Raw genomic sequence first — 22646 nt, 5'->3', positions numbered from 1 at the left:
CAGTTTCATTATAAGTAAAACAAAGAGAAACTTATCTTTGCTATATGATGATACTCTTAGCAATTTTTTCTACTTATTACTGTTAAAATATTTTGTTCATCTAATGCCTATTTTCTATACTTTTATCTGACATTAGTATCTTTATTTTTTGAATCAAATTTAAATATTCACACTTTCTTTAACCTTTATTTTTTATTAATTTTTCTTAGGCATCATTATTTTGTCATATCAGTTTTGAAATTGTATTTCTCATCAACATTTTTTTGAGTGTTCATAATGACAACTATATGTTGTACTCCAGACACCTAAATCAAGAAAGAGAAAAATAACTGGAGTCCAACTTATTTTACTAAAAAGATAAAATAAAGTGTACTTGGTATGCTTTCACCAAAAATTATTAGTAAGGTGAGTAGAAGGGAATTAAGTAGAGAAAAATTCAGTATTTAGTTGATTTTCCATCTCTGGAAGATTTAAGACAGATGATTTTGTGGACTATTATCAGCTGTGGTAAAAGAGATTATACATATTGAATAATAGGTTACACCTATATATTACATCTATAATATGCCAAAAAAAGCCTTCAGTAGTCATACTAGAGTATATGTAGTCTGCAGCCTTGAGCAGAAAAATTGCATGTTAATCACTAAGAGTTGAATATAAGATTAAGATACTTGCATGCGTATACACACAATTATACTGCCAGTTTCACATATGAGCCTCTTCGTGTTCAATAAAGATTATGATGAAAATGCACAGCTGTTCATAGTCAACCCTCCTCTAAAACTGTGAGGATATCATACTTAATTCACAATATTTATCTTGCTGACCCTGCTTCCCAGGACCAATGAACCCAGAGGAGGCTTCTTAGAAGCCTCAAAAGAATTTAGTCTAATGGTATGATTTAAAAAAAGAGACCTGGGCAAAGAAAATGTTTATTAAGTAAAGGCTAGGATAAAATGAGAACACAGATATGCATACCCACACATGTAAGAGCTGGTCACAGATTCATCTCTGAGCTTTGTATAGCCAAAGAGAAAACCAGCTAATGCTACAGTTTCCAATAGCATCCACCATTCCCTTAGGAAAAGCCTAGGTCCTGGCTTTCAGATGGCTGATACAGAGACAGTGTGACACAGCAGACAACATTCTGAAAACTCCTGAGGAACATTCACATCTGTTTAGAATCTAGAACTTGTTTAATCTTAGTGTGGGCCTCAGGGTTTAGAGTTTACTGTTTCTGCCACACACAGTGCAGCATCCCTTCTACACTATCCCTCCTGCAATCATCATCCAGACCCTGATTAAAGATCTCTCATCATGGGAGTGTGCCACCTTCAGAGGCAGTCAGTTCTTGAAATTTTAAGCATTTGACTATTAGCTCCAAAAGGAAAGCCCTCCGTTATTGTTCCAACCTTTAATTTTGATTCCAAATATAAAGACAGTAATAATATAGGTTAATACACATTTATTACAAAACCATTAATTTTTAGTCTGGCTCTTGGGATTATAATCTAAAAAGCCTCCTTCAGAGGCTTATAGGCATCTGCTTGTCAATGCTGGACTTCTCTTCTTCAGGTCAAATTTTCTCTTCTTGTTCCATTAACTACCACTCTCATGTCTCCCAGTGAGCTTTGAGCTCATAAAGAGCAGGAGCTGTGTCATTCACATCCTCCCTGTCCCCTTGCCTGGAAATAAATGACTGGATCCCTTTAACATCCCACTCATCATCTCTTGAATGGGTACACTGTGTCCATTCCTGTTAATGTGCCGCCCTTATCTGGAAGTAGTTATGTCCCAAGGAGCCTGAAGGAAAGTTGTAAGCTCGCTTATGCCCTTCCTATCATCCTAATGATTTATAGCAACACAGCATAAGATCACCTTAGGTTTGGGCAGTCTTGTTTCACTTATGATTCACTCATTTTGCTCTTGAACCTGAAATGCCTACATTGATTTCCCAATATGCTGCTGAGCTAACCTAAATACAGGACCTTGTATTTATTCCTGTTGTTTTAAATCTCATCAGAGGCAGCTCATTACTGCAGTGTAGCAGTATATTTTTTGTATTTTAATTTTATCTCCATCTGGTAAATTCAATATTCTTCATCATCATTGAAGAACTTGTGTATGACTTGTATTGATATCATGGTTAAAACATTTGGTGGGGTTGGGTCAAGGTCAGAACTCTGGCATTACATTAGAAACCTCTATAGATTGATGTATTTCATTCAACTGTTTACAGATTGTTGGAGTCAGCAGTTGCCCTTATTCCAGCCCCATTTCTATGTTAATGACAATATCACGGGGGACTTCTAATATCATATACACCCCACTAGAGTTTGGGCAACACTGCATGGTTACACTGCCCCAGACAGACATTAGACCAGCTTAACATGACTTTTCTTTGGTGCCCCATTTTATTTCTCACAAATCACCTCTTGGATAAAATCGTTTAAAGAATCTCACCCAAGATCTGTGTCTAGCTCTGTAGTTTATCATGTGAAGAGTCTACCTTCCCTTTTTCCAAAAACAGCCATGGCATTTTCCTCCTTCCAGTTTTCTGGCATGCCTTCATTCTCTGTAGAACCCTCAAAAGTGATTCAGCAACCTATCTGTAAGTTTTCTCAGTTCTCCGGAATGTGATCACTCAAATCAGGCAAATTGAGGTCACTGAGGGAAGTGTGAGGCCTAATTTCTCACAGTCGCTTTACAATATAAGTCCTTTTTTTTTTTTTTTTTTGCTAGTGGAATGGAGCAATAATATTATTCTGTGACTCCAGTCTTAGCTTGATACTTTCCAGTTCATTAAATGATCTTACAATTATGAAAACTATGAGAAAATGGATAGGAAACCTTCATAGGTTTATAACTTGTCAGCACAGTGTTACCGCTCCCCTGCCCCATGTTGGTTGTGGCATATTGAGACTGCTCCAGAGATTAGGGGTAGGGAAGTGTCTCACCCTTAGTAATGACAGGTACCATTGGCTTTGCTCCTCATCTGGTGACTCTTCATGGCTGCCTGTGATGTGACCTAACCTTTGAGGAATCAGAATAGATATCATCCATGTCTATGAAAATCTCCTCTCCTGCCAAGCTTCTCAGCATTATATTACTTTCTTTTATACAGTTACAAGGTCTCTGACCCTCCTCCTCTTGACTTTAGCATTACTACTTTTCATTTACATCTTGCTGTACTTTGCCTTGATCCTATGTTGCTGCATCAGCTAGGTGATGAGCCCCCTAATGGTCAGAGTCCCTGGGAGAGTGGTACTCAGAAAATGCTCCTCTGGGCTCATTGGTCCTGGGAAGCAGGGTCAGCAAGATAAGTATTGTGAAATTAAGTATGATATCCTCACAGTGATGTAATACCATAATATAATTCTAGGTCTTTTTAATAGTAAGACTCCTTCTATATTAATAAATAATTACTTCCCCAATTACATTTCTGTTTCTCCTTTTCTCAAATTCTCTTTGTTCACTGAATTTTTCGTTTTCTTTTTCTTCTTACACAGTGGTTGTTTCATGATATTATACTCTTGACATTTAAAATTTTTGGTTCTTGGCATTATTTGTTTCACTGTTGCATAGTAACATTTTTGTTCTTTGCAACCATCTGCTTATTTTAAGGTGTGTAATTTTTCAATGGCTAGAATACTTTTATATCTTTACTTGCCTTAAATGCTAATCTAGGATCTTTGTGTAGCATTTTTTTCCTTTATAGAGCTTATGTCTTCTCTTTAATGAGCACTTGATAGAGAAAGAAAATTTTATTCAGTTGATAATATTTTGTTTTACATCTCAATAAACATTCCACATACACTAAAAAATATAGATTGTCATAAAATTATTACATTGTATAAAGAACTAGCCATTTTTATCGGTGAGGTAGTGAGGTAGAACTCCCCCCCCCCCCGCCCCACCCAGGACACTTAGGTTTTGATCCTACTCATCTCCATGTCTCAGGATCCTTCTATTCATACCTGAGAAGATCCTGCAGTTCAAAGTCTATCTAGGCCTTATGCACCGTGAAAATGGGAGATTGAGAATTCACTTGCTAGATGGAGCAGGCATGAGAACTCATGAGGCTGGTGTCGGGGGAAATGCACAGATAAACTAATCAGATCCATTGTCCATTTATGCCTATTAATATGACAAGAATAAAAATACCACCAGCAGAAACATGAAACTTAGACCCTCTCCACTAACATGGAAGCCAGGAGAGTAGGGAAGAAGATGGGAGCTCAAAGGGCATGTAATTTCCCCTTTTACTTACAGATTATTATTTTGGAAACAGAAGACTGATACTGAAATTTGAGGGAATGGGGAAACAAGTCCCAGATCAACTATAGAATTGAAGACCGTGGAAGTTAATTGATTAAATTGAAATATATAATAGTAGAGTAATTTGCGAGAGAAAACTGAAGAATGTTGAGGAAAATGTTTATAGTCTCAGATGTCCGTATTTGAATATACGATGTGACACATCTAAACAGATAGGGTCTCTCGGACATCTTAGGACTTGGCAGAATTTACCTAATGACGGGAATGAGACAATGAAAATATATCATCCTTCATTCATGTATTCATTTATTTTAGTGAACATTAATTGAATACCATTTAATATGCCAGGTACTTGACTAGTTTCGTGGTATGATAAAGACTGTACTCACAAGAAAACAGAGAAACTGACATGTAAATGAGTTATTAAAATTTTAATAGCACTTTACGCTAACCATCGATTCCCCCTGTTTTCCAAAATTGTAGAAAGTCCATATCAGGTCAGTAAGTCTCTTGACAAACACACTGCTCTCACTATGTGTTGTCTTAGGAAAAGCACTCTAGCTCCTGCCAAGAACCTATTCTTCTGTCATAAGCTATGGGCCTAAAAAATAGATTTTCTTTTCAACATCACATTCCTAGTCATTGTTATCTTTGAATAATCAGATTCTTCTAAAGAAACCAAGCTAGCTGTAAGACTCCACCAAGGATGAACTTGTTGCTAGTTATTAATACATTATATTTCTTTAAAATAAGCAGACTTTTATTTTTAAGACTTCTTTAGGTTTTAAACTCTTTTTTTCTTTTCTGTTACAAAAACCTCTTCTGCGATTGGTAAAACATTCTTCTCATGTCAGTTAACATTTGTAGATGTCTTTTTGTGTGCATGTTACTTTGAAAACAGACCCCTATAGCAATCTAGAATGTTTATTATTTAATTTCTTGATAAGTTAGTCATATTTACTTATTGGTTACCATTTAGAAAATTTAGCAATTTAACAAGCTTTTGATCATGGTGTGTAGACTATAGTCTACTGTAGTTGCTAGGAACCATCTGTAAATCCTCGGTTCCTGCAAGGGAGCCCAGAAGAAAGTGTTAACCCTTTGCCTGCTTGATTGCAGGAGGAATGCCAGCTCCTGAGCAGGCCTCATTGGTGGAGGAGGGGCAACCACAGACCCGCCAGGAAGCTGCCTCCACTGGCCCAGGCATGGAACCCGAGACCACAGCCACCACTATTCTAGCATCCGTGAAGGAGCAGGTACATCCTCGTATTGAAATTTGCAATGAGTTATTTCTTTAATGCCTTTAAAAAATTAATCTTTGGATATGTTTTAAATTTGTCTAACGTCCTTGACGCCTTCACGTTTTCTAATTATAAGGTGTTTACATCCCTGAGTACATTGGGATGACTGGCATGTAGAGCTGCTCCAGGTGCCAGTCAGAATCGGAACATGCAGGATACTTGTGCGTCTGCAAGTAAGGACAATCTCGATGGTGATCGGTGTCTGTCTCTCCCACATTGCAGAGTGTGTGCATGCACGCAAAGCTGTGTGAAGCATAGTTCTCAGTGCTGACTTTTCCATCAGGACTCTGGCAACCTGAGGCCTGTAATAGCGTTAGGTATTTTGAACATTTTAACATAGGTAGTATATAGGGTTGTCTCTGTGATTTTTGGATAAAGGCTATATTTGTGTGTTTGTCTAAATTTAAGTATATTCATTTTGTGAGCTAATGTTCTAAAACTTGTCGAACTGTGCCAGTTTGCTTCAATGTCATGTTTATGTTGATTTTTTTAAGGCATTAATACTCTTTATCCTTCAAACTCAAGTAACCTTCTATATTAGGTCTTATCTGTTGTGCTTAGAGAAATTAGAATTCTGCAATTTTAATTTCTTAAGATTTAAAAGCTTAATAAGGTAAATGTAAATTTAAAGCTCCAGGGATAGTTTTTTGTTTTTTGTTTTTTGTTTTTTTTCCTGCTTCTTCTCTCCAAAAAACATTATATGTCCCCTGTGAGGGTTATTTTGTTGAAATAATCTAAGATTAAGTTTTTTTAAAAAAAATCTTATAATTAAGCCACTGGATTTTTTTTCTCAAGATAGGTAATGTTGTATTTGCTGGGATATTCCTTTAAAAGTCAGTATCAGTAACTCAGATGACTAATGATGACGAAGATTGAGGAAACATTTATTACCTTATTGTTGTACTATTTGCTGTAACTTGGAATGTGGCATGAAAGATTGCTCTATAACCGTGACACATGTCTGACGTTAGAACTATGTTTTCAAGAAAAATTATTTCAGTTTATTCTAGTAACAAGATGTCAAAATAATTTTTTTATTCCTCAATGAAATTTGAAGTTTTTAAACTTTCCACAAAGAGTTTGAAAAGGTACAAGATATAGTCAGTACAATTTTCATCTTCCACCAAACTATAGAATAGACGTCTAAGCTTCTATTATCTTTAGGGGAGAAAAAAGGACTCTTCGATAGCACTTCATAGTTGTCAAGATTTGACCCACAGAGCTGCTAAGGGTGAGAAGCCTCAGATTTATTTGGGGCTCTTAGTATATACTGTGTTTTGGTGAAATGTGGTAAATTTATCAGAATGTTTAGAAATGACTTAAAACTATTAGCTGTGTGCAGTAAACATAGCAATGGTAACGTTCTGTTTGTACCTTGAGACCATATACCCTATATGTAAGAAAATAAGGAAACTTGTTAAGATTTTGACACTAGAATTCCTTGATGGCCTCAAATGACTTCAAAATTTTATCTTCTGGCAGTAAATAGTGTTCTAAATAAGTATTTTATGGGAAATGCTAAGAAGAGTTCTAGCTTCTCAAGGCAGCCAAAAATGTATTTATCCTATTCATTAAAACAATTATTATATATAATTAGTTAGTGGGATGCTATACTCTGGTCTTTGGTTCTATTCCTGTTGTGAGAAATTGGAGTTCATTAATATATATTTGCAGTTTCGTACATAATTTCTTTTAAAAATTTTAAGTACTTAGCATTTCAGTTGTTTAACCCAGGATACCACATCTGTGTCTTTTTTCAAGATACTCTCCTGGTTTTAAATAGCTCCCCTGCAATTTTTGTGGCACCAGGCAAAATATAGTTGGAGTAAAAATTTCTTAAGACCCTCCTGAAATATGTCACTTCCTATCATCTACCCAATGGGATAGAGCACAGAAAAGTTAGATCCAAGTAAGAAAACTAATTACCATTCACCTTATATGTTTGATTTTAAAATTTACTGGTCAGAGTGTGACACTCTTAGCCCACTGTTACATGCAGTTACAATAAATGTTGGTCATGTTTTATATCCAAAAGAGCAATATTCCCAAAAGAGCAATATTCTTAGATGGGATGCATAATTATTATTACTTTTTAGAGATGGGGTCTTGCTGTGTTGCCCAGGATGGAGTACAGTGTCACCTTCTTAGCTCACTGCAGCTTCAAACTCCTGGGCTCAAGCAATCCTTCCACCTCAGCCTCCCTAGTAGCTAGGACTACAGGCATGTACTACCATGCCTGGCTAATTTTTAGTTTTTAATTTTTTTTTGTAGAGATAGGGTCTCACTATCTTGCCCAGACTGGTCTTTAACTCTTGGCCTCATGCAATCCTCCTACCTCAGCCTCTCTAAAGTGTGAAGATTATAAGTATGAGCCACTGTACCTGGCCCATAATTATTATTTTTTAAAAAAGCCTCACTGCCATGCCATAATGGTATCCACTCTGTGATCTCAAATAACAGTCCTTGTTTCGTGGCAGCCGTGTCTTAGGAATGGTGTTTCCTTAGGTCACAAAAGGAAGGGACCCTAGCAGTGCAACTGGGTACATGGAGTAGGTTTCCATTCTGTTTTCTCTGCTGACCGGTCATGTGATCTTGGAAAGATTTCTTAACCTTTCGTTTCCCAGTTTGCTTATTTATAAGATGCAGATAATAATAGTGAGGACCTTAAATTAACCTAGGTAAAATGCTTACAACAGTACCTGGCCCTTAGTAAGGGCTAACATTACAATTGTCATTATCATTTCTGCATAAGAAGAAAAGGCTCCTCTTAGGAGGAGCTAGTGGTTCTACTTGTAACCATACTAAAGATTCAGTGAGCCGTTTTTTTGGACATTGATAGCAGAAGACAAACTTTGAATGTTGAGCATTGTTTATGCTGTGACAGTAGTTTACTTATGCAGACACTAAACTTTAAAAACTTCATATTGATCTCACAAAAACTATACATAAACATATAGTTTTTTATATATGTTATGAGAAGAAGCATATAAAAATAAATTTTATGAACATGCTAATTTATTGCAACCCCAAACATAATGTCAAGGCACTTGGTTAAGGAATTGCAAAGTAGTATCTTATAATTTTGAGAGGAAAAGTCTGGGTTCTTCAGTAAAGTACATCTAAGCCAGTAAAATACCTCACACATACTCCCCTTGGGCAATTCATGGTAATTGGTAGGAAGGGAAATGGCAAGCAACCAATAGCAGTCTTGTTAACAAACCATTAGTCTATTAAATATCTGAAATTGGGCATTCAGTGTCATAAAACAATGAACTCTTTCTTCACTGGGCTATGCTTTCCCTAGAATCCTCCAGTGCCAGAGGCTAGCTGTTCCTTGTTCTTTGGCATAATGTTAGAATTTACAATGTCTTTTGAGAAGTGATAACCTCTCATAGTGATGTCAGTCATGTGGATGTGTACCCGCGAAGGTACAGAAAAATCCTCGCTCCTTGACAGAAAGAATCCTTGCTACTTCTGTTCAAACGCTGCCTCTTTCATGAAACATACCCAGCCTGAAGTCAAATCTCTCTCCTGATCTCTTTTAGCACTTTATGCCACTGTCATGACTCTTAATAGTATGCTTTTTTGGATTTATATAATCAGCTACCTAAGGATAGAGCCATGTTTTATGCATTGTTTTATACCTGTGTTACAGGTTGCTCCTCTCCCAACACCATGGATATATTAGACCTGCAATAAATGGTTGTTTGAGCAGGGAATGAATAGATAATACTTAGTGTCGATTACTTTGTCACCAATTTGCAGTTTTATTAAGACAACAAAACCTATAGCCACATTCACAGAAATATTGCGAGCAAGAGAGTCTCACAGCACCTAGAAAACTTGTCACTCAGCTGAACATTCTTCTTAAGACAATTTGAATTGCACTATATCCATATTGATACAGGATTTAAATCCTATCTCTTCATAATGCAAAATAAAATTTTATTTTGTATCTATGGTCAAAAAATGACATAAGTGTCATAACTTTCATTTCCCATCTGTCCAATTTAGTTGAAAGTTAAGTTTAGGGAATAAAAGGATGTGGTTATCTTGGTGATGTCACAAAATATCCACCAGTGTTATGTATATTGGGTGAGGCAACTACTAAAGAAATGTTAAGAAATATGCTTTAAGAGAAATAAAAAGTCAATCCACAGGAATAACAAGGTGATGTGATTCCTGGACATGATTCTGAAATTACAGGAAATGTCAGAACTTCAGCCACCAGTTGACTGTAATTAGGATCGTCCTTTAGCAGGTTCTGCTGTTCAACTCAACTCCTAATAAGAATCCAGGAGTCCATGATGAATACAGATGTAGGAAAGGAGGAATCTCCTAATAGTTTTCAAAAATATCTGACAAACTTGATACTGGTTACTGCCTAGCATAATCTCTTACATGTAATAACTAGATAAAGAAATACAGCGCTGGGCATGGTGGTTCGTGTCTGTAATCCTAGCACTTTGGGAGGCTGAGGTGAGCAGATGGCTTGAGCTCAGGAGTTCAAGACCAGCCCGGGCAACATGACAAAAACCCCGTCTCTACAAAAAATACAAAAAATTGGCCAGGAGTGGTAGTGTGCGCCCGTGGTCCCAGCTACTCAGGAGAATCACTTGAGTCTGGGAGGTCAAGGCTACAGTAAGCTGTGATCATGCCACTGCACTCCAGCCTGGGTGACAGAGCGAGAACCTGTCTCCAAAAAAAGAAAGAAAGAAAAATGTGGTGCCCTCAAAGGATCCTGCCTCTTCCTGTGAAAACTTTAGATTAAACTGATTGATTTGTCACTGAAATGCACAGCACATCCTTGGATGCAGGGGAATTGGAATTTGATAAACCATTTGCTGCTCATCAAGAGCCTTGCTGCTGCCCTCTGCGACTTACTTAGATGTGTCAGAATGCTCACTCACAGGCACAAGGAAGCAGCAAGCCAAGCACCATGTGCAGGGTATTATTATCAATTGGTAGAATACATTGTAGTTTTATAATGGTTCCGATGTGATCTCTTGGTTTTAGAAACACTCTTTAAAAAAGACAGTATGGCCAATCATGGCTAGGATTTGCAAGTGTCTTTCACAGTTCTATGTAGGGTGCAAGTTGATTTCTGGTTTTGTAGAATTGCACATGTAATATTCATTAGAGTCTTTCATCTTCTGTCATAAATTTGCTTGAATAATTGAGATCTCTATTTGAACTTGGCCATATTTTCAGGCTCTTTAGCCACTTCTTTTTTTTTTTTTTTTTTTTTTTTTTTTTTTTTTTTTTTTGAGATAGACTCTCGCTCTGTCACCCAGGCTGGAGTGCAGTGGTGCAATCTTGGCTCACTGCAGCCTCCTCCTCTTGGGTTCAAGCAATTCTTCTGCCTCAGCCTCCCATGAGTATCTGAGATTACAGGTGTATGCCACCACACTCGGTTAATTTTTGTATTTTTGGAAGAGACGGGTATCTCCATGTTGGCCAGGCTGGTCTCAAACTCCTGACCTCAGGTGATCTGCCCACCTTGGCCTCCCAAAGTGCTGGGATTACAGGCATGAGCCACTGTGCCTGGCCCACAAACCACATTCTTTTATTTTTGGTTAATGATTTCCGAAGCTTAGAATCTAGATTTAAGGTTGAAGCCAATCCAGATAGTATGAACTGGTAAGCAAAGAATAGATTTGGTAAAATATGCTAATTTTATATGCACTCTTTTTACTCTGGTGAGGTCTCAAATTAGATACTGTGTGTGCTGCTTTTGTTATCTTTGATGAGTGAAAATTGCAATGTTCCTCATTTGTGTGGCTCTTAAAGAGAATACCACTTTCAAGATATTTTCTGGCTTTTTTGAAAATAACCATTCTATCTTCAGTATGTCCGTATTAACTTAAGCAATATTTAAATATCAAAGAGTGAAATGAGAGCCAGAGATCCTTAATTTTTTGAAGATAAAATAAGAAAATCTGAAGCCCAGCTGTGTCCTATTGATGTTACTTCATTTTTACATAGATATCTTAGCTTCAGTAATTACACACCCTTCCTGTATGGCAAAATGCCCAGAAGTGAACAAATTCCAGTACAATTATTTACTTTATTCCTCTGGAACTGAAACAACTCAACTGTTACACACCTGCCTTTGTAACTTCCTTTTGTTTGGCCATTTTGCTTATTTACAATGAAATAGTCCTCTTTGACACACCTCAGCCACATGCAGAAGAGAATTTTTATTTCAGCTGTAAACAAGCATAGTTTGTCACTTAACTAGAATGTGCTGTGTAAGTACAATGCCTGAAACTTCTGACTTTTCCCATTGGCAACTTAGTTATTTTTCCAATTGGTAACTAAATTATCCTGGCAGTTGTTGTTACTGTGTATAACCTATAGTGAAGTTTCTAGTGCCTGAGCTGCAGCATCTAACCCAAGGTAAGATTGGATCTCAGTGGTTTTTGTAGGATCATCAAATTTTACAGCTTTATATCCATAATATTGTAGAAACGAGGTTCAAAATGAGGACAAATGGCAAAGCTCTTGTGACACTGGTTGACTTGTATTCAAGAAGTCTGAACTCTAAAATGGCTCTCAGGAGATCAGTCCTCTTAAGTTGCATGTACCATGGTCAGAATTTAACATTTCCCTTCATTTTGTTAACGATACAAGGTGTCCTCCACCTCAAGCGTCCCTGTGATTAAAGAATACTACAGAGTATGGCCAACAGGTTTATTCAGTATTTGAGTACTCCCCACTTCCCAAAGAAGTTGTCCTTCTCAACATTAAAAAATTAGACTGCCAAGAGGTAGCTAATAACAAGCATATGCATTTGGCTAGCTGTCTACATTTTCCAGTAGTCTGATGAATGATCAGATGGACCTGCTAGCAAAGCTTCCAGTCTTATATGTCTTCAACTGTATATTCAGAATAACTTAGTATTTGTTCTCTTTGATTTCATTGGAAGCATCATTTTAGGTTGTATTGACACTGAAGGGTTTGTTTGGAAGACTATTAAATTCTATGAATTTGAACAGACTCCTTGTGGCTGTTCACACATAACTGGATCACACATGCAAACATGGAAAACATAGTAGGTGCCCAAAATATTTATCAGTTAATGAACTAAAAATGTAAACATGTTTACAGGGCCTCCATACTTAGATTAAGCTTCCTTTTAATTAATTAAGAATTGTTTATTCAAAGACTACTCTGAGCAAAGTACTTTGTCAAGGAATGGGTTGAGGGGGATAAGCAGACATATAAAGATGATCTATTTCATATAGTTTCTACTCTCAGAGTAATGCAGAGGCACAAACCATATTTATACTTCAATATAGAGTAATTGACACATTATGAATATTCATTAATTGATCCGTAAGAGACAAGAATGTTTGTACTTTTGCCCCCTTTTAATTTAAACAGGCTATCTATATGTATTATGTCAATTTTATGTAAGTTTGTTAACTTACACATTTTTAGCTTTAATTTTTACCACTGAATTACCATTACATTTGAAAATGGAATATTTTTGCTTAATTTTTACCATTGAATTAGCATTGTTTCGTTTACATTGAAAGTGATAGAATATTTTTCCTTTGTTAACACTTAAAGCCAACCGTGACTGCACATTTAAAATTGTAAATTCCTTTTCAGTTGAATAATCCAGTTTACAGTTTCTTTTCAGAGTTAAATTATGAATATATGGAATAATTTCCCCCTGTACATGCAAACTTTATGCTGTTAAATTTGAAATGAGTGACTGCTGAGTTGGTGAGATTAAATGGATGAGAGGATTATTCAGCATTGAATTCTCTGCTTTGCATGATCGTTTTTCTCTTTAGAATCACTTCTGGAGAGAAAAATATTTCAGAAACATATTTTTCCCTTTAGGTATAACCCTAAAGTTATTCCATAGCTGTTCCAAAACATAGCCTATCTAGTGCCTATCTTCATGTTTAAGGGCTCCCAATTTCTAAATTGCCATTTTTGTTAATTTGCAAAAATGTGTCCATATGGTCTTACTTCATCTGTTTATATTTTACGAATGTATTGTTCCCAAAGTGATGAGATCTGCTTGTACCTCAGCAAAGTAATTTGGGTTATGGTTATTTTATTTCAGGCATTCCTAAGAAAGATCATTTAAAATGTAAAGTTCTTTTCAAGTAGTTCAAAGACAAATCTATGTTTTAGCTTATAGAATCTTAAGAGTTTTTATGTACCCAAACCTTAATAATGTAGGAGTTACACAAAGTGGAAACAGTCTGCAAGCAAATTGAAATAACACATTATTGAAACTTAAAGAGAAATAATATACTATGCAATTATATTCTATATAGTTATATTTCAAATATGAAAATAGCTATCATAAATTAAAAGTATACTTAGAATTTCAGTCTGTGTGGCTCTTGAAAGAAAATTTAATTTTCCTTTAAAAATTGGAGTTCAAAGCATTTCAATTTATTAACTGTTTAGTATTTTAACTTATAGTCTTTTTCTTATGAAAACTCCTATAAAGCAATGTGGCATCAGTGAAATGTTTATCGTGAGTTATCATCTACCTTAATAGGCATATATCTCATTTTAAAAATTTCCCCAAATCATTGTTAGAGTCTAAACCAAGATTAAAGTCTTAACCACTGCCTATGGCCTTCTAATAAACTATTCTGGCAGAATTAATAACTCTTACTATTTCATTCATATGTAGTATTTCTGTATTCTGATATTCCTTTAGAAATACCTTTCCATCACAAAGTCAACATAAGCCATGATTTCTCTTCTTTTGAAAATACTTCTATTAGTTATTTTTAAAGTAAGCCCTTTATGCCCAACTGAAGAGTCAAGTAACACCGTTTTTCATTCATAAGCTTAGCTGCCTTATATATTCCTTGGTTTAAGTCTAGGATTGTTGGAAGGGACGATGCTTACTGGAGTTTTCCCATTGTCCCACTTTCTCATTTGTTCCTTAATAAGATAAGTAATATTATTTTTCTATAATGTAAGCTCTTAACAGCAAGATTTTGATTTTATTTCAGTTAGCAAAGAATAGTGAAAAGCAAATTCATATTAAACTATTATGTGAAAAAATATATCTTAGTGATTGCTGCTGTTGACATTCTAAGCTGATTGAGTAGAAGATTTGAAGGTCTGTAGGTATGACTGTGAAAAATATTTGTGTATTTATGGGTACTGAACAGAATGCTGTTGCACTTAGCTCATTTGATCTGCACTACAAATTGGGCAAATCTGTTTTATTGATGTGGAATAATTTATCTAGTTGAACAATTTTTTTAAAAAAGCAAACTTTTTAACCCTGTATAAAACTTCAGTTTCCCACTGAAAACCTTGTCAGAGTTGGAGAGTGCTCTTCTTAGTTTAAAACCAGTAGATCAGAAATGCAAAAAATGGATCATCTCTGGCAGGTCTGCCATTGTGCGAACAAAGACCCTTCATTGCTTTACTGGGCCTGCTGCTTTTTGATGCAGCTAGATTGCTGTCTCTGTTCTCCTTACTACTACTACTACCACCACCACCACTACCACTGTTACTACTGCTGCTGCTGCTGCTGCTGCCACAACAGGAAACAAATGACAAATCTAAAAGAATTATAATTGTGAGTAAGATATAAGAATCAGTGATCTCTATGGAATAGAAATCCAATAGGAGAGTAACAGCTAACATTTATTGAATACTTACTATGTACCAGGCATTGTAGCATTGTACTTAATTCAATAAGTGGAAGATCTTCTATGTTCCTTATCACAAATTTTGGAGTTAATGTAGTAAAAAGTCTTTCAGGTTATTTTGGCCACTGAACATCTCATCTCAGTTTCTTTGTTCTATGTGTTTTCCTACCTTTTTCAACTAGTGGAGCAATATATAGTCTTGAACTGTACAATATCCTTTCAGTAAATATTTTTATTCTTGAATTACCCAGAGTGTTTTCTGGTGCTTGTAATTAAAAACCCTAATTATACAGGTCAGTATCATTATTACCACTATTTACAGATTGGGAAACTAAGCTCAGGAAAGTTAAGTAACTTGTTCAAACTTATATAATTAATAAATAGGGAATATGAGATTCATATCCGGGTAGTCTTATGCCAGATATGCATACTAAACAATTAAAATCTGCAGTGAAGTCATTAATGAGAAGAATGCATACAGAGGAAAACTGAACATTGATGGTGACAAGCATGTGAGATCTTGTCCTGGACTATGGAAGAAAAGAATGAAAATGTTGTAATAAATTCTGCTAGACATGGAGGCCATAGAAAGTAGATCTAATGAAAACATTATGGGTTTTCTTGAGAAGGATTTTAGAGTAGTTAGAAGAGAAGCAGTACTTAAGTATACTTTAAAAACAATTTTTATGAGCAGAAAATAAAGCTCTGCGTGTATAGATTTAAAGCAATCATCGTATTCCAGGCACCAAAGACCAGTCTCAAAATTACTTTTATAAAATGTCATATTTACAAAGGGAAGGAAGAAAAACCTTTGCAATTCAGATAAAAGAAATGGTTTATCTACAAAAGATAAAATCAGGCTTCAGTGAAACACTAAATTCCAGAGAAGATTACAGCAATGTGTATAGAGTTTTGAGGGAAAGTGCTTGTAATCCAAGAATTTATACCCAGCTCAATTGTCTTTAATATGTGAAGGATTGCAAAGATACTCTCAGACATTCAAGGATTCATGAAATGTGTTCACTCTTTTCCCCCTGTTTACCCTTTTTGATAATTAAGGATTTGTTCTCTTTAGGGAGGAATTAAATTTAAGACTCAAAAATTAGAAATTCATAGTATGTAATTACTAGTGGATCTTCTCTTAGTTAAGGTTCCAAACCAAGAGTCAAGGATTATTGGGTATTAGTCAATTACATTTTGAAGTCCTCTGCTTTCCTGCTTCTCATGATCCGTAAGCCATGTTCTCTTTCAAGTAGTTCAGATTGATAGACTTTGTGTAATAACTTATGTCATAGGTTGTTGGCTTATTGCATTTGCAAAGAAAAACCCTAATGTTTAACCTGAGATCTAATGTTTTCCCATGAGTACTGTTTTAATTGTGCTTAAAATATCAGTATTGGTAATGGGATCTTAGTTATGTTAAAATATGTACTCACTTGAAAAAGTCTTGTAAGGCAATTTTCAAAGGTGTTTTTGGCTACACAGGATAAGAATTGTGTCCTAAGCAAAGGAGGAAGTAAACAGCAGGGGTTTGGCAGGTACTTATCAAATGAGTGAATAAATGAATGCAGTCTGTGCGGAATAAATCAGTACTGATTTGCCTTACTTACAAATCAGTAAGGCAAAACTGTGACCACCTAATGAAAAGGGAGTACTTGCCATCAACTAACACTTGTGAAAAGAAACATTAATAACTAATATGCACGTGAAATAATGGTCTACCTCACTAGTAATCACAGAAATAGACATTAATATACTGAGAATATATCTGCTTTTCACACTGGCCACAACAAAATTAAAGATAAAATAGTGTGGGTGTACTGATGTGGGCAGGGCAATTTCATGTGGTATTGGTGTGAGTACAGTGGCACAACCATTTTGAAAGTAATGATCTGTAGTAAAGGTCTTAAAAACGGTTATGGAATGATCCAGTTTTGCTATAGAAATACACATTCATGTGTGTATCCAAACACATATGCACTCACTAATAAAATAGAAGGAGATACTCCTAAATGTTGAATAGATGTCTTTGGATAAGTTTCCCCCTGTATTTTGCAAATTGCTTATGAAAAGCGTAGAGTATTTCATAAAAATTCTAAAGCCACAAAATAAAATGGTAATTTAGAATAAAAGATATGAAAAATGGCATTTTTATTATCACAAAAATAATAATAATAAAAGGTCACCATAGGCTAAGGTTGACAGAAAGAAAACAAGTAAGTTTTTATAGGTTGCAAGATGTGGAAAACTTGTCAAATGAATTATGGTTGAGAAACTGGATTGTCTTGCCTAAAAAATAAATGGAATGTTTAGTATGACCACAGATCCAGAAGGATATCGTAGAACAGGAGTTAAAAGCAAGAACTCCCACCTACATACCTGCTAAGTTGTGTGACTTTGAGCAGGTTACTTTGAGTGGAGCCTCCTGTGTCCTTATTTGTAAAATGAGGGTAATGGTTCCAATCCTGCTAAGAGTAAATGTTCAGTAAACATTCTCCAGTTGTTATCCTTGAGATGATATGTAGAACGGTAGTGGAAACACATGTTGTAGCCTGGGGCCACTTATGAGGGACATGGATCCAGACTGAGGAATACTCATAGATGGACGGCTCAGGTTAAGACTTGGCCCCACAGTAAGGATTCTAGCCAAAGGGTGAGGCAGAAGTTCGGTCATGTGCCTCAGCCTTATGCGGTCAAGATGTCTCAGAAGCTGATGGAAAAGGTCAATATCTGTCTGGACTCATGGAGATATGAGTTGTGTCATCCTAAAATAATCCTGCAAATCCAACTCTTTCCAGATAGCTTTACAGAATATATTCAGGAATCTCATTAAGAGATTGTTCACATATATCTTTACCTGTTGCCTCGGAGGGAATTCCACAAAGTATGTTAACTAAGAGAAGGAAGTTACACACAAGTATGTAAAATACCCCATTTTCTTTTCTTTCCTTTTTTTTTTTTTAGACGGAGTCTCACTCTGTTGCCCAGGCTGGAGTGCAGTGGCATGATCTCGGCTCACTGCAAGCTCCGCCTCCTGGGTTCAAGTAATTCTTCTGCTTCAGCCTTCCGAGTAGCTGAGATTACAGGCACCTACCGCCATGCCCAGCTAAGTTTTGTGTTTTTAGTAGAGACAGGGTTTCACCTGTTGCTAGGCTGGTCTCAAACTCCTAACCTTAAGTGATGTTCCCACCTCAGCCTCCTAGAGTGCTGGGATTACATATGTGAGCCACCGTGCCTGACCTCCATTTTCTGGACTGTCCCACTTCAGTATATAAAGTCCAAACATGTTTTCCACTGTATTTCAGAGATTAGAATGGACTCTGGTGCTAGTTCGTGTTCAGTACTTGTTGAGTACATGTTTGTTAAAAATGTTGGTTTTCATGAAACTAAACACAAATATACTAATGAATATCAAATTCACATTCATATTATCTAGGAGAGGTGAGGGAGAAAGTAAAAAGCCCCTCCCCTCAAGACAGTATACTGGTGGGGAGGAGCTATCCAAAGGAAAACCCAGAAGTTTCCTCAGCGAGGCCCAGTGGCTCATACCTGTAATCTCAATACTTTGGGAGGCTGAGGCAACAGGATCTCTTGAAGCCAGGAGTTTGAGACTATATATACATATATATATTTAGCTGGGCATGGTGACACATCCCTGTAGTCCCACCTACTCCAAATCACCAAGTGCCTGTAGTTCCAGCCACTTGGAAGACTGAGGCAGGAGAATAGCTTGCGCCAAGGAGTTCAAGGAGTGCAATGAGCTAGGATCGCACTTCTGTACTCCAGCCTGGATGACCAAGCAAGACTCTATCTCAGAAAAAAGTTTTCTCAAGACATGTATGCTATAATTTACACCCAATACTTTTTTCCTTTCTATTAAGTCAATTCTGCACAAAATTAATAGCCAAAACAGATTTGTTCCAATGTGAATCTTTCTTGTTTCTAAAGTGAAGTGGTGGTCCCTGAATCTTGACTATAGGACCACACCAAACTTAGGCTGCTTCTACTTGGGCAGACTTTGCCCCCTCTAATCCAACATACTGGTGACAGCAGACTGACTGTATTTTGAAATGATGTCACACATCTTTTGGGGAATTGGGGGAGCATCTCTACTGACAAGATTGTATTTTCAAGCTTTTAAATGCTTCCAGCAATATTTCATTGAAAATGTAGCTCTAGTAAGTCATGTCTAAGCCTGAAGAAATACTGGGGCTTTTACAAAGTCAAGATTTTGTCCCTGCTCTGATGGCACATACCCCTAATCTATTCTTGCCTTCCATAACCTGGATGCAATCCAAAGCCAACTGTAGTCACTCTGACTGATTTATTTGAACTGGCAGAGCTCACGTCGGTATCCTCTAAATGTTCCTTGTGATATATTCCTACACAGAAGAAGGTAAATGTAGTAATTAGGACTGTCTTATTTTATGACTAGCACTATGCAAAAAATATGGAGACATTTCCAATACAATTCTTGCGTGTTAAAAAAAAATATATGTCCCTGCTTCATAGTCCTTTATCCAGGCTGACTAGAAATGCACAATAGAGTAGATTGGCCACAAAATATTGCAGAGCACAATATCTTGCTATTCTGTGACTGTTTTAGTTAGCATTTCGACTGTCCAAAGTAAGCGCTAAATAAGGTTTTACCATGTCAACCAGTACAGTGAGTTTTGATTCCCATAGCAGACTAGTATTGGCAAGCTGGAAGCACTAGCCCCCTGACCGCTCAGAAAAATAAATGTCAAATGGCTACTAAGAGCCAGTCAGAGGAGTCTACCAACAGGGAAAACTGAGCTCTCTCCCAGTTCTTTCAGCTGAGCACTCTGGAGGGTGCTACTGGATGGGCTCATCAACCAGGGCATTCCCACCACCAGCCAGCCCCCAGGACCCTCTAGAAGAGGTGCATGGACCCCAGGGGCTTCAGTATGTCCTGGGATATTATATCACAAATAATATTTGTAAGTGTTACATTTACTATTACTTAGAGTGATAATTGAATAATTCTGACTCATCAGTAAACTCTTCCAGTGCTTTAACTGTACTCTTCTGAAGAAGTTAGTAGAGTTTTTAAAAGCATCTTGATATAGTAAGAAGAATGCGGGCATTGATATCAAACAGACCTGGATTCAAATCCAGACTCCTACAAAGGACTTTATTCTATTGGGCAAGCCCCTTAACATCTCATAGCCTGTTTCCTCCTTAAAATTACAATAAAAGGCCAGGTGCGGTGGCTCACACCTGTAATCCCAGCACTTTAGGAGGCCGAGGCAGGCGGATCACGAGGTCAAGAGATTGAGACTATCCTGGCCAACATGGTGAAACCCCGTCTCTACTAAAAATACAAAAATTAGCCGGGTGTGGTGGTGGGCGCCTGTAATCCCAGCTACTTGGGAGGCTGAGGGATGAGAATCGCTTTAACCTGGGAGGCAGAGATTGCAGTGATCACAAGCCTTGGTTTCTAGAATGGAACGTTCAGTTGGTATTTTGAACATCTGGTTAAAGCCCAGGAATTGCCGAGGAATTCAATTCCAGGGGGCTGTCTGACCCTGAAACCTACAGCATAAACTTATTTTTCCTACTCATCTTTCCCTCAGTCAGCTCTGTATTAGGCTGTTTCAGAGAAATAAAAGGATATAGAGGACATAGTCACAGCCCTCCAGATGCATAATCCCCTGAAGATGCTTACAACCCAGTAAAGGTGCTCAGAATGTACTTTGTTTAGGAACATCAGTTACCAGGTGGCTCTAAGCTTTAGGACAGGAGTTGAGGCAGCTAGACACTAAAACAGTCAGGTCTGTTGTAAAACTGGGTGTTAAATGGGCCTCGAGTTTTGCTGCTGTAACAACGAGGCATCAAAATACCTTGGCTTAAACAAGATGTATTTCTTAGGATACAGTCCAGAGAGCAGTGGTCCAGAGCTATCCAGGGCAGCTTTGCTGCAAGGTTGCCATCTCTGGGCCTGAGGCAGCTCCCAGCTCTCATCAGGTCCCAGGCAGCAGGTAGGGATAAAAAACCATGGGAACAGATGCATTTCTTTGGAAAAGCACAGTCTAGAAGAGGCTTGTTCCTCACACGCTAGAACTCGGTCTCATGGCTGCAAGCTTCCCCAGAAGCTGGGAATTGCAGGCTCCAGTGAGCAGCCATATGCTAAGCTAAAATGACCCTAAACAACTAGCAGTTTCTGCCACAGTCTACTTTGGAAGAGTGCGGGTGCCCTGGCACCTGAACCTGGTTGCTCCTCTGCTCTCTTTTCTACCTGCTTTACTGTATCCTCCTTTTGATTAGAGTCAGGCCGGGCTAGGATGTACTGGACTGTTTTGGGTGTTCCATAGTGGTCAGTAAAGAGCCAAAAGCATTATTCTGATTCTTATATTTTTTTAGAAGATGATTTTGTTTCACTGTTTAATATCTGTAATAAGTACTATGGAGGATAGGATATAATTTTATTTTCTTGTGTTTGCAATACATTTTTATTGTAAAATATTTTTAAGTTCATTTTCCTTTTAAGCCTTAATAGTCTGGTTTTTGAAATCCCGTAAATATTGTTTAAATTTTAAAAATAAAATCCTTGTATTGAACTTTTCATACTATTATCCCCTTATAAATAGTAATGGAAATCACTAAATACACCCAATATGAGTAATTAATGTTGTTCTGATATCCTGAATGTTGTGTTTCTATTTCCTGACTTCTCAGTTCCTGCATTTGGGAAAATTGTTGTGCTACTCCAGGGTTTTAATTTTAGTTTATTTTTATAATATCGCCAATTTTCTCTCCAGAGAATTCAGAATCTCAAGTTAATATTTGTAAGGCTATTGAACACAGATTTTTCCCCATTGCCGGAAAACCTTTTTTCTTTACAGTTTATAATTGGAAGTGAGCAAAACTCAAAGTACAATCTCAACAACAACAAAAAACATTTCTTTTTAAGGAGACAAAGTTGTTCTATCCTCAAACATTTTGATTTTTTAAGAGTAGAATAATTATTTATCTTGTTCAACATTTTATTCTCAGTACCTTGTAGAGGGGCTGTCATGTGATAAGTGTAGTACTCAAATATTTGTTGACTAAATCATATTTACATGTGTAAATTAAAAAAAAATCCCCATTTGTAATCTCTATCCTCAAAGCTATTAAAGTACTTAAAATATTTTGACTGTAGTAACTGCCTCCTGATACTCAATACATTCACATATAGCACCCACACACATATACTTAAGCACACCCTTGTGTATGGACAAGGAGCGTACATACACATATGTATTTGTGTGGCATTACGCTGTGGCAACTGCAGCTCTTGGAAACACACTAAAATTATACTTGAATGTCTCTGCATAAGAAAGAGCCTGTATTTTGCTCTTTAGGCCCTCACACTCAACCTTATTTGCTGTAGTTTGAAATATGGGTTGAGTTTCTC

At 36.8% G+C, this 22646-nt stretch overlaps 1 protein-coding gene across 13 annotated transcripts in view; it reads left to right on the top strand.

Moving 5' to 3' along the window:
- The window catches only part of PKP4 (plakophilin 4), a 228486-nt gene that overhangs the window by 66087 nt on the left and 139753 nt on the right, over positions 1-22646 (top strand). For 11 of the 13 annotated variants that reach the window (XM_050751610.1, XM_050751609.1, XM_050751612.1 and 8 more), the window contains exon 2: positions 5398-5534. In XM_050751610.1, coding sequence (XP_050607567.1) covers positions 5403-5534 — 132 coding nt within the window. In that variant the 5' untranslated portion in view covers positions 5398-5402. Of the gene's footprint in view, positions 1-5397; positions 5535-5655; positions 5753-22646 lie in introns of those variants that run through there. The other 2 variants (XM_050751616.1, XM_050751617.1) reach the window with 1 other exon arrangement.

Source organism: Macaca thibetana, chromosome 12 (assembly GCF_024542745.1).
Source record: "Macaca thibetana thibetana isolate TM-01 chromosome 12, ASM2454274v1, whole genome shotgun sequence".
In the NCBI taxonomy this organism is placed as follows: Eukaryota; Metazoa; Chordata; class Mammalia; order Primates; family Cercopithecidae; genus Macaca; species Macaca thibetana.
This window is presented reverse-complemented; position numbering and strand designations above follow the sequence as displayed.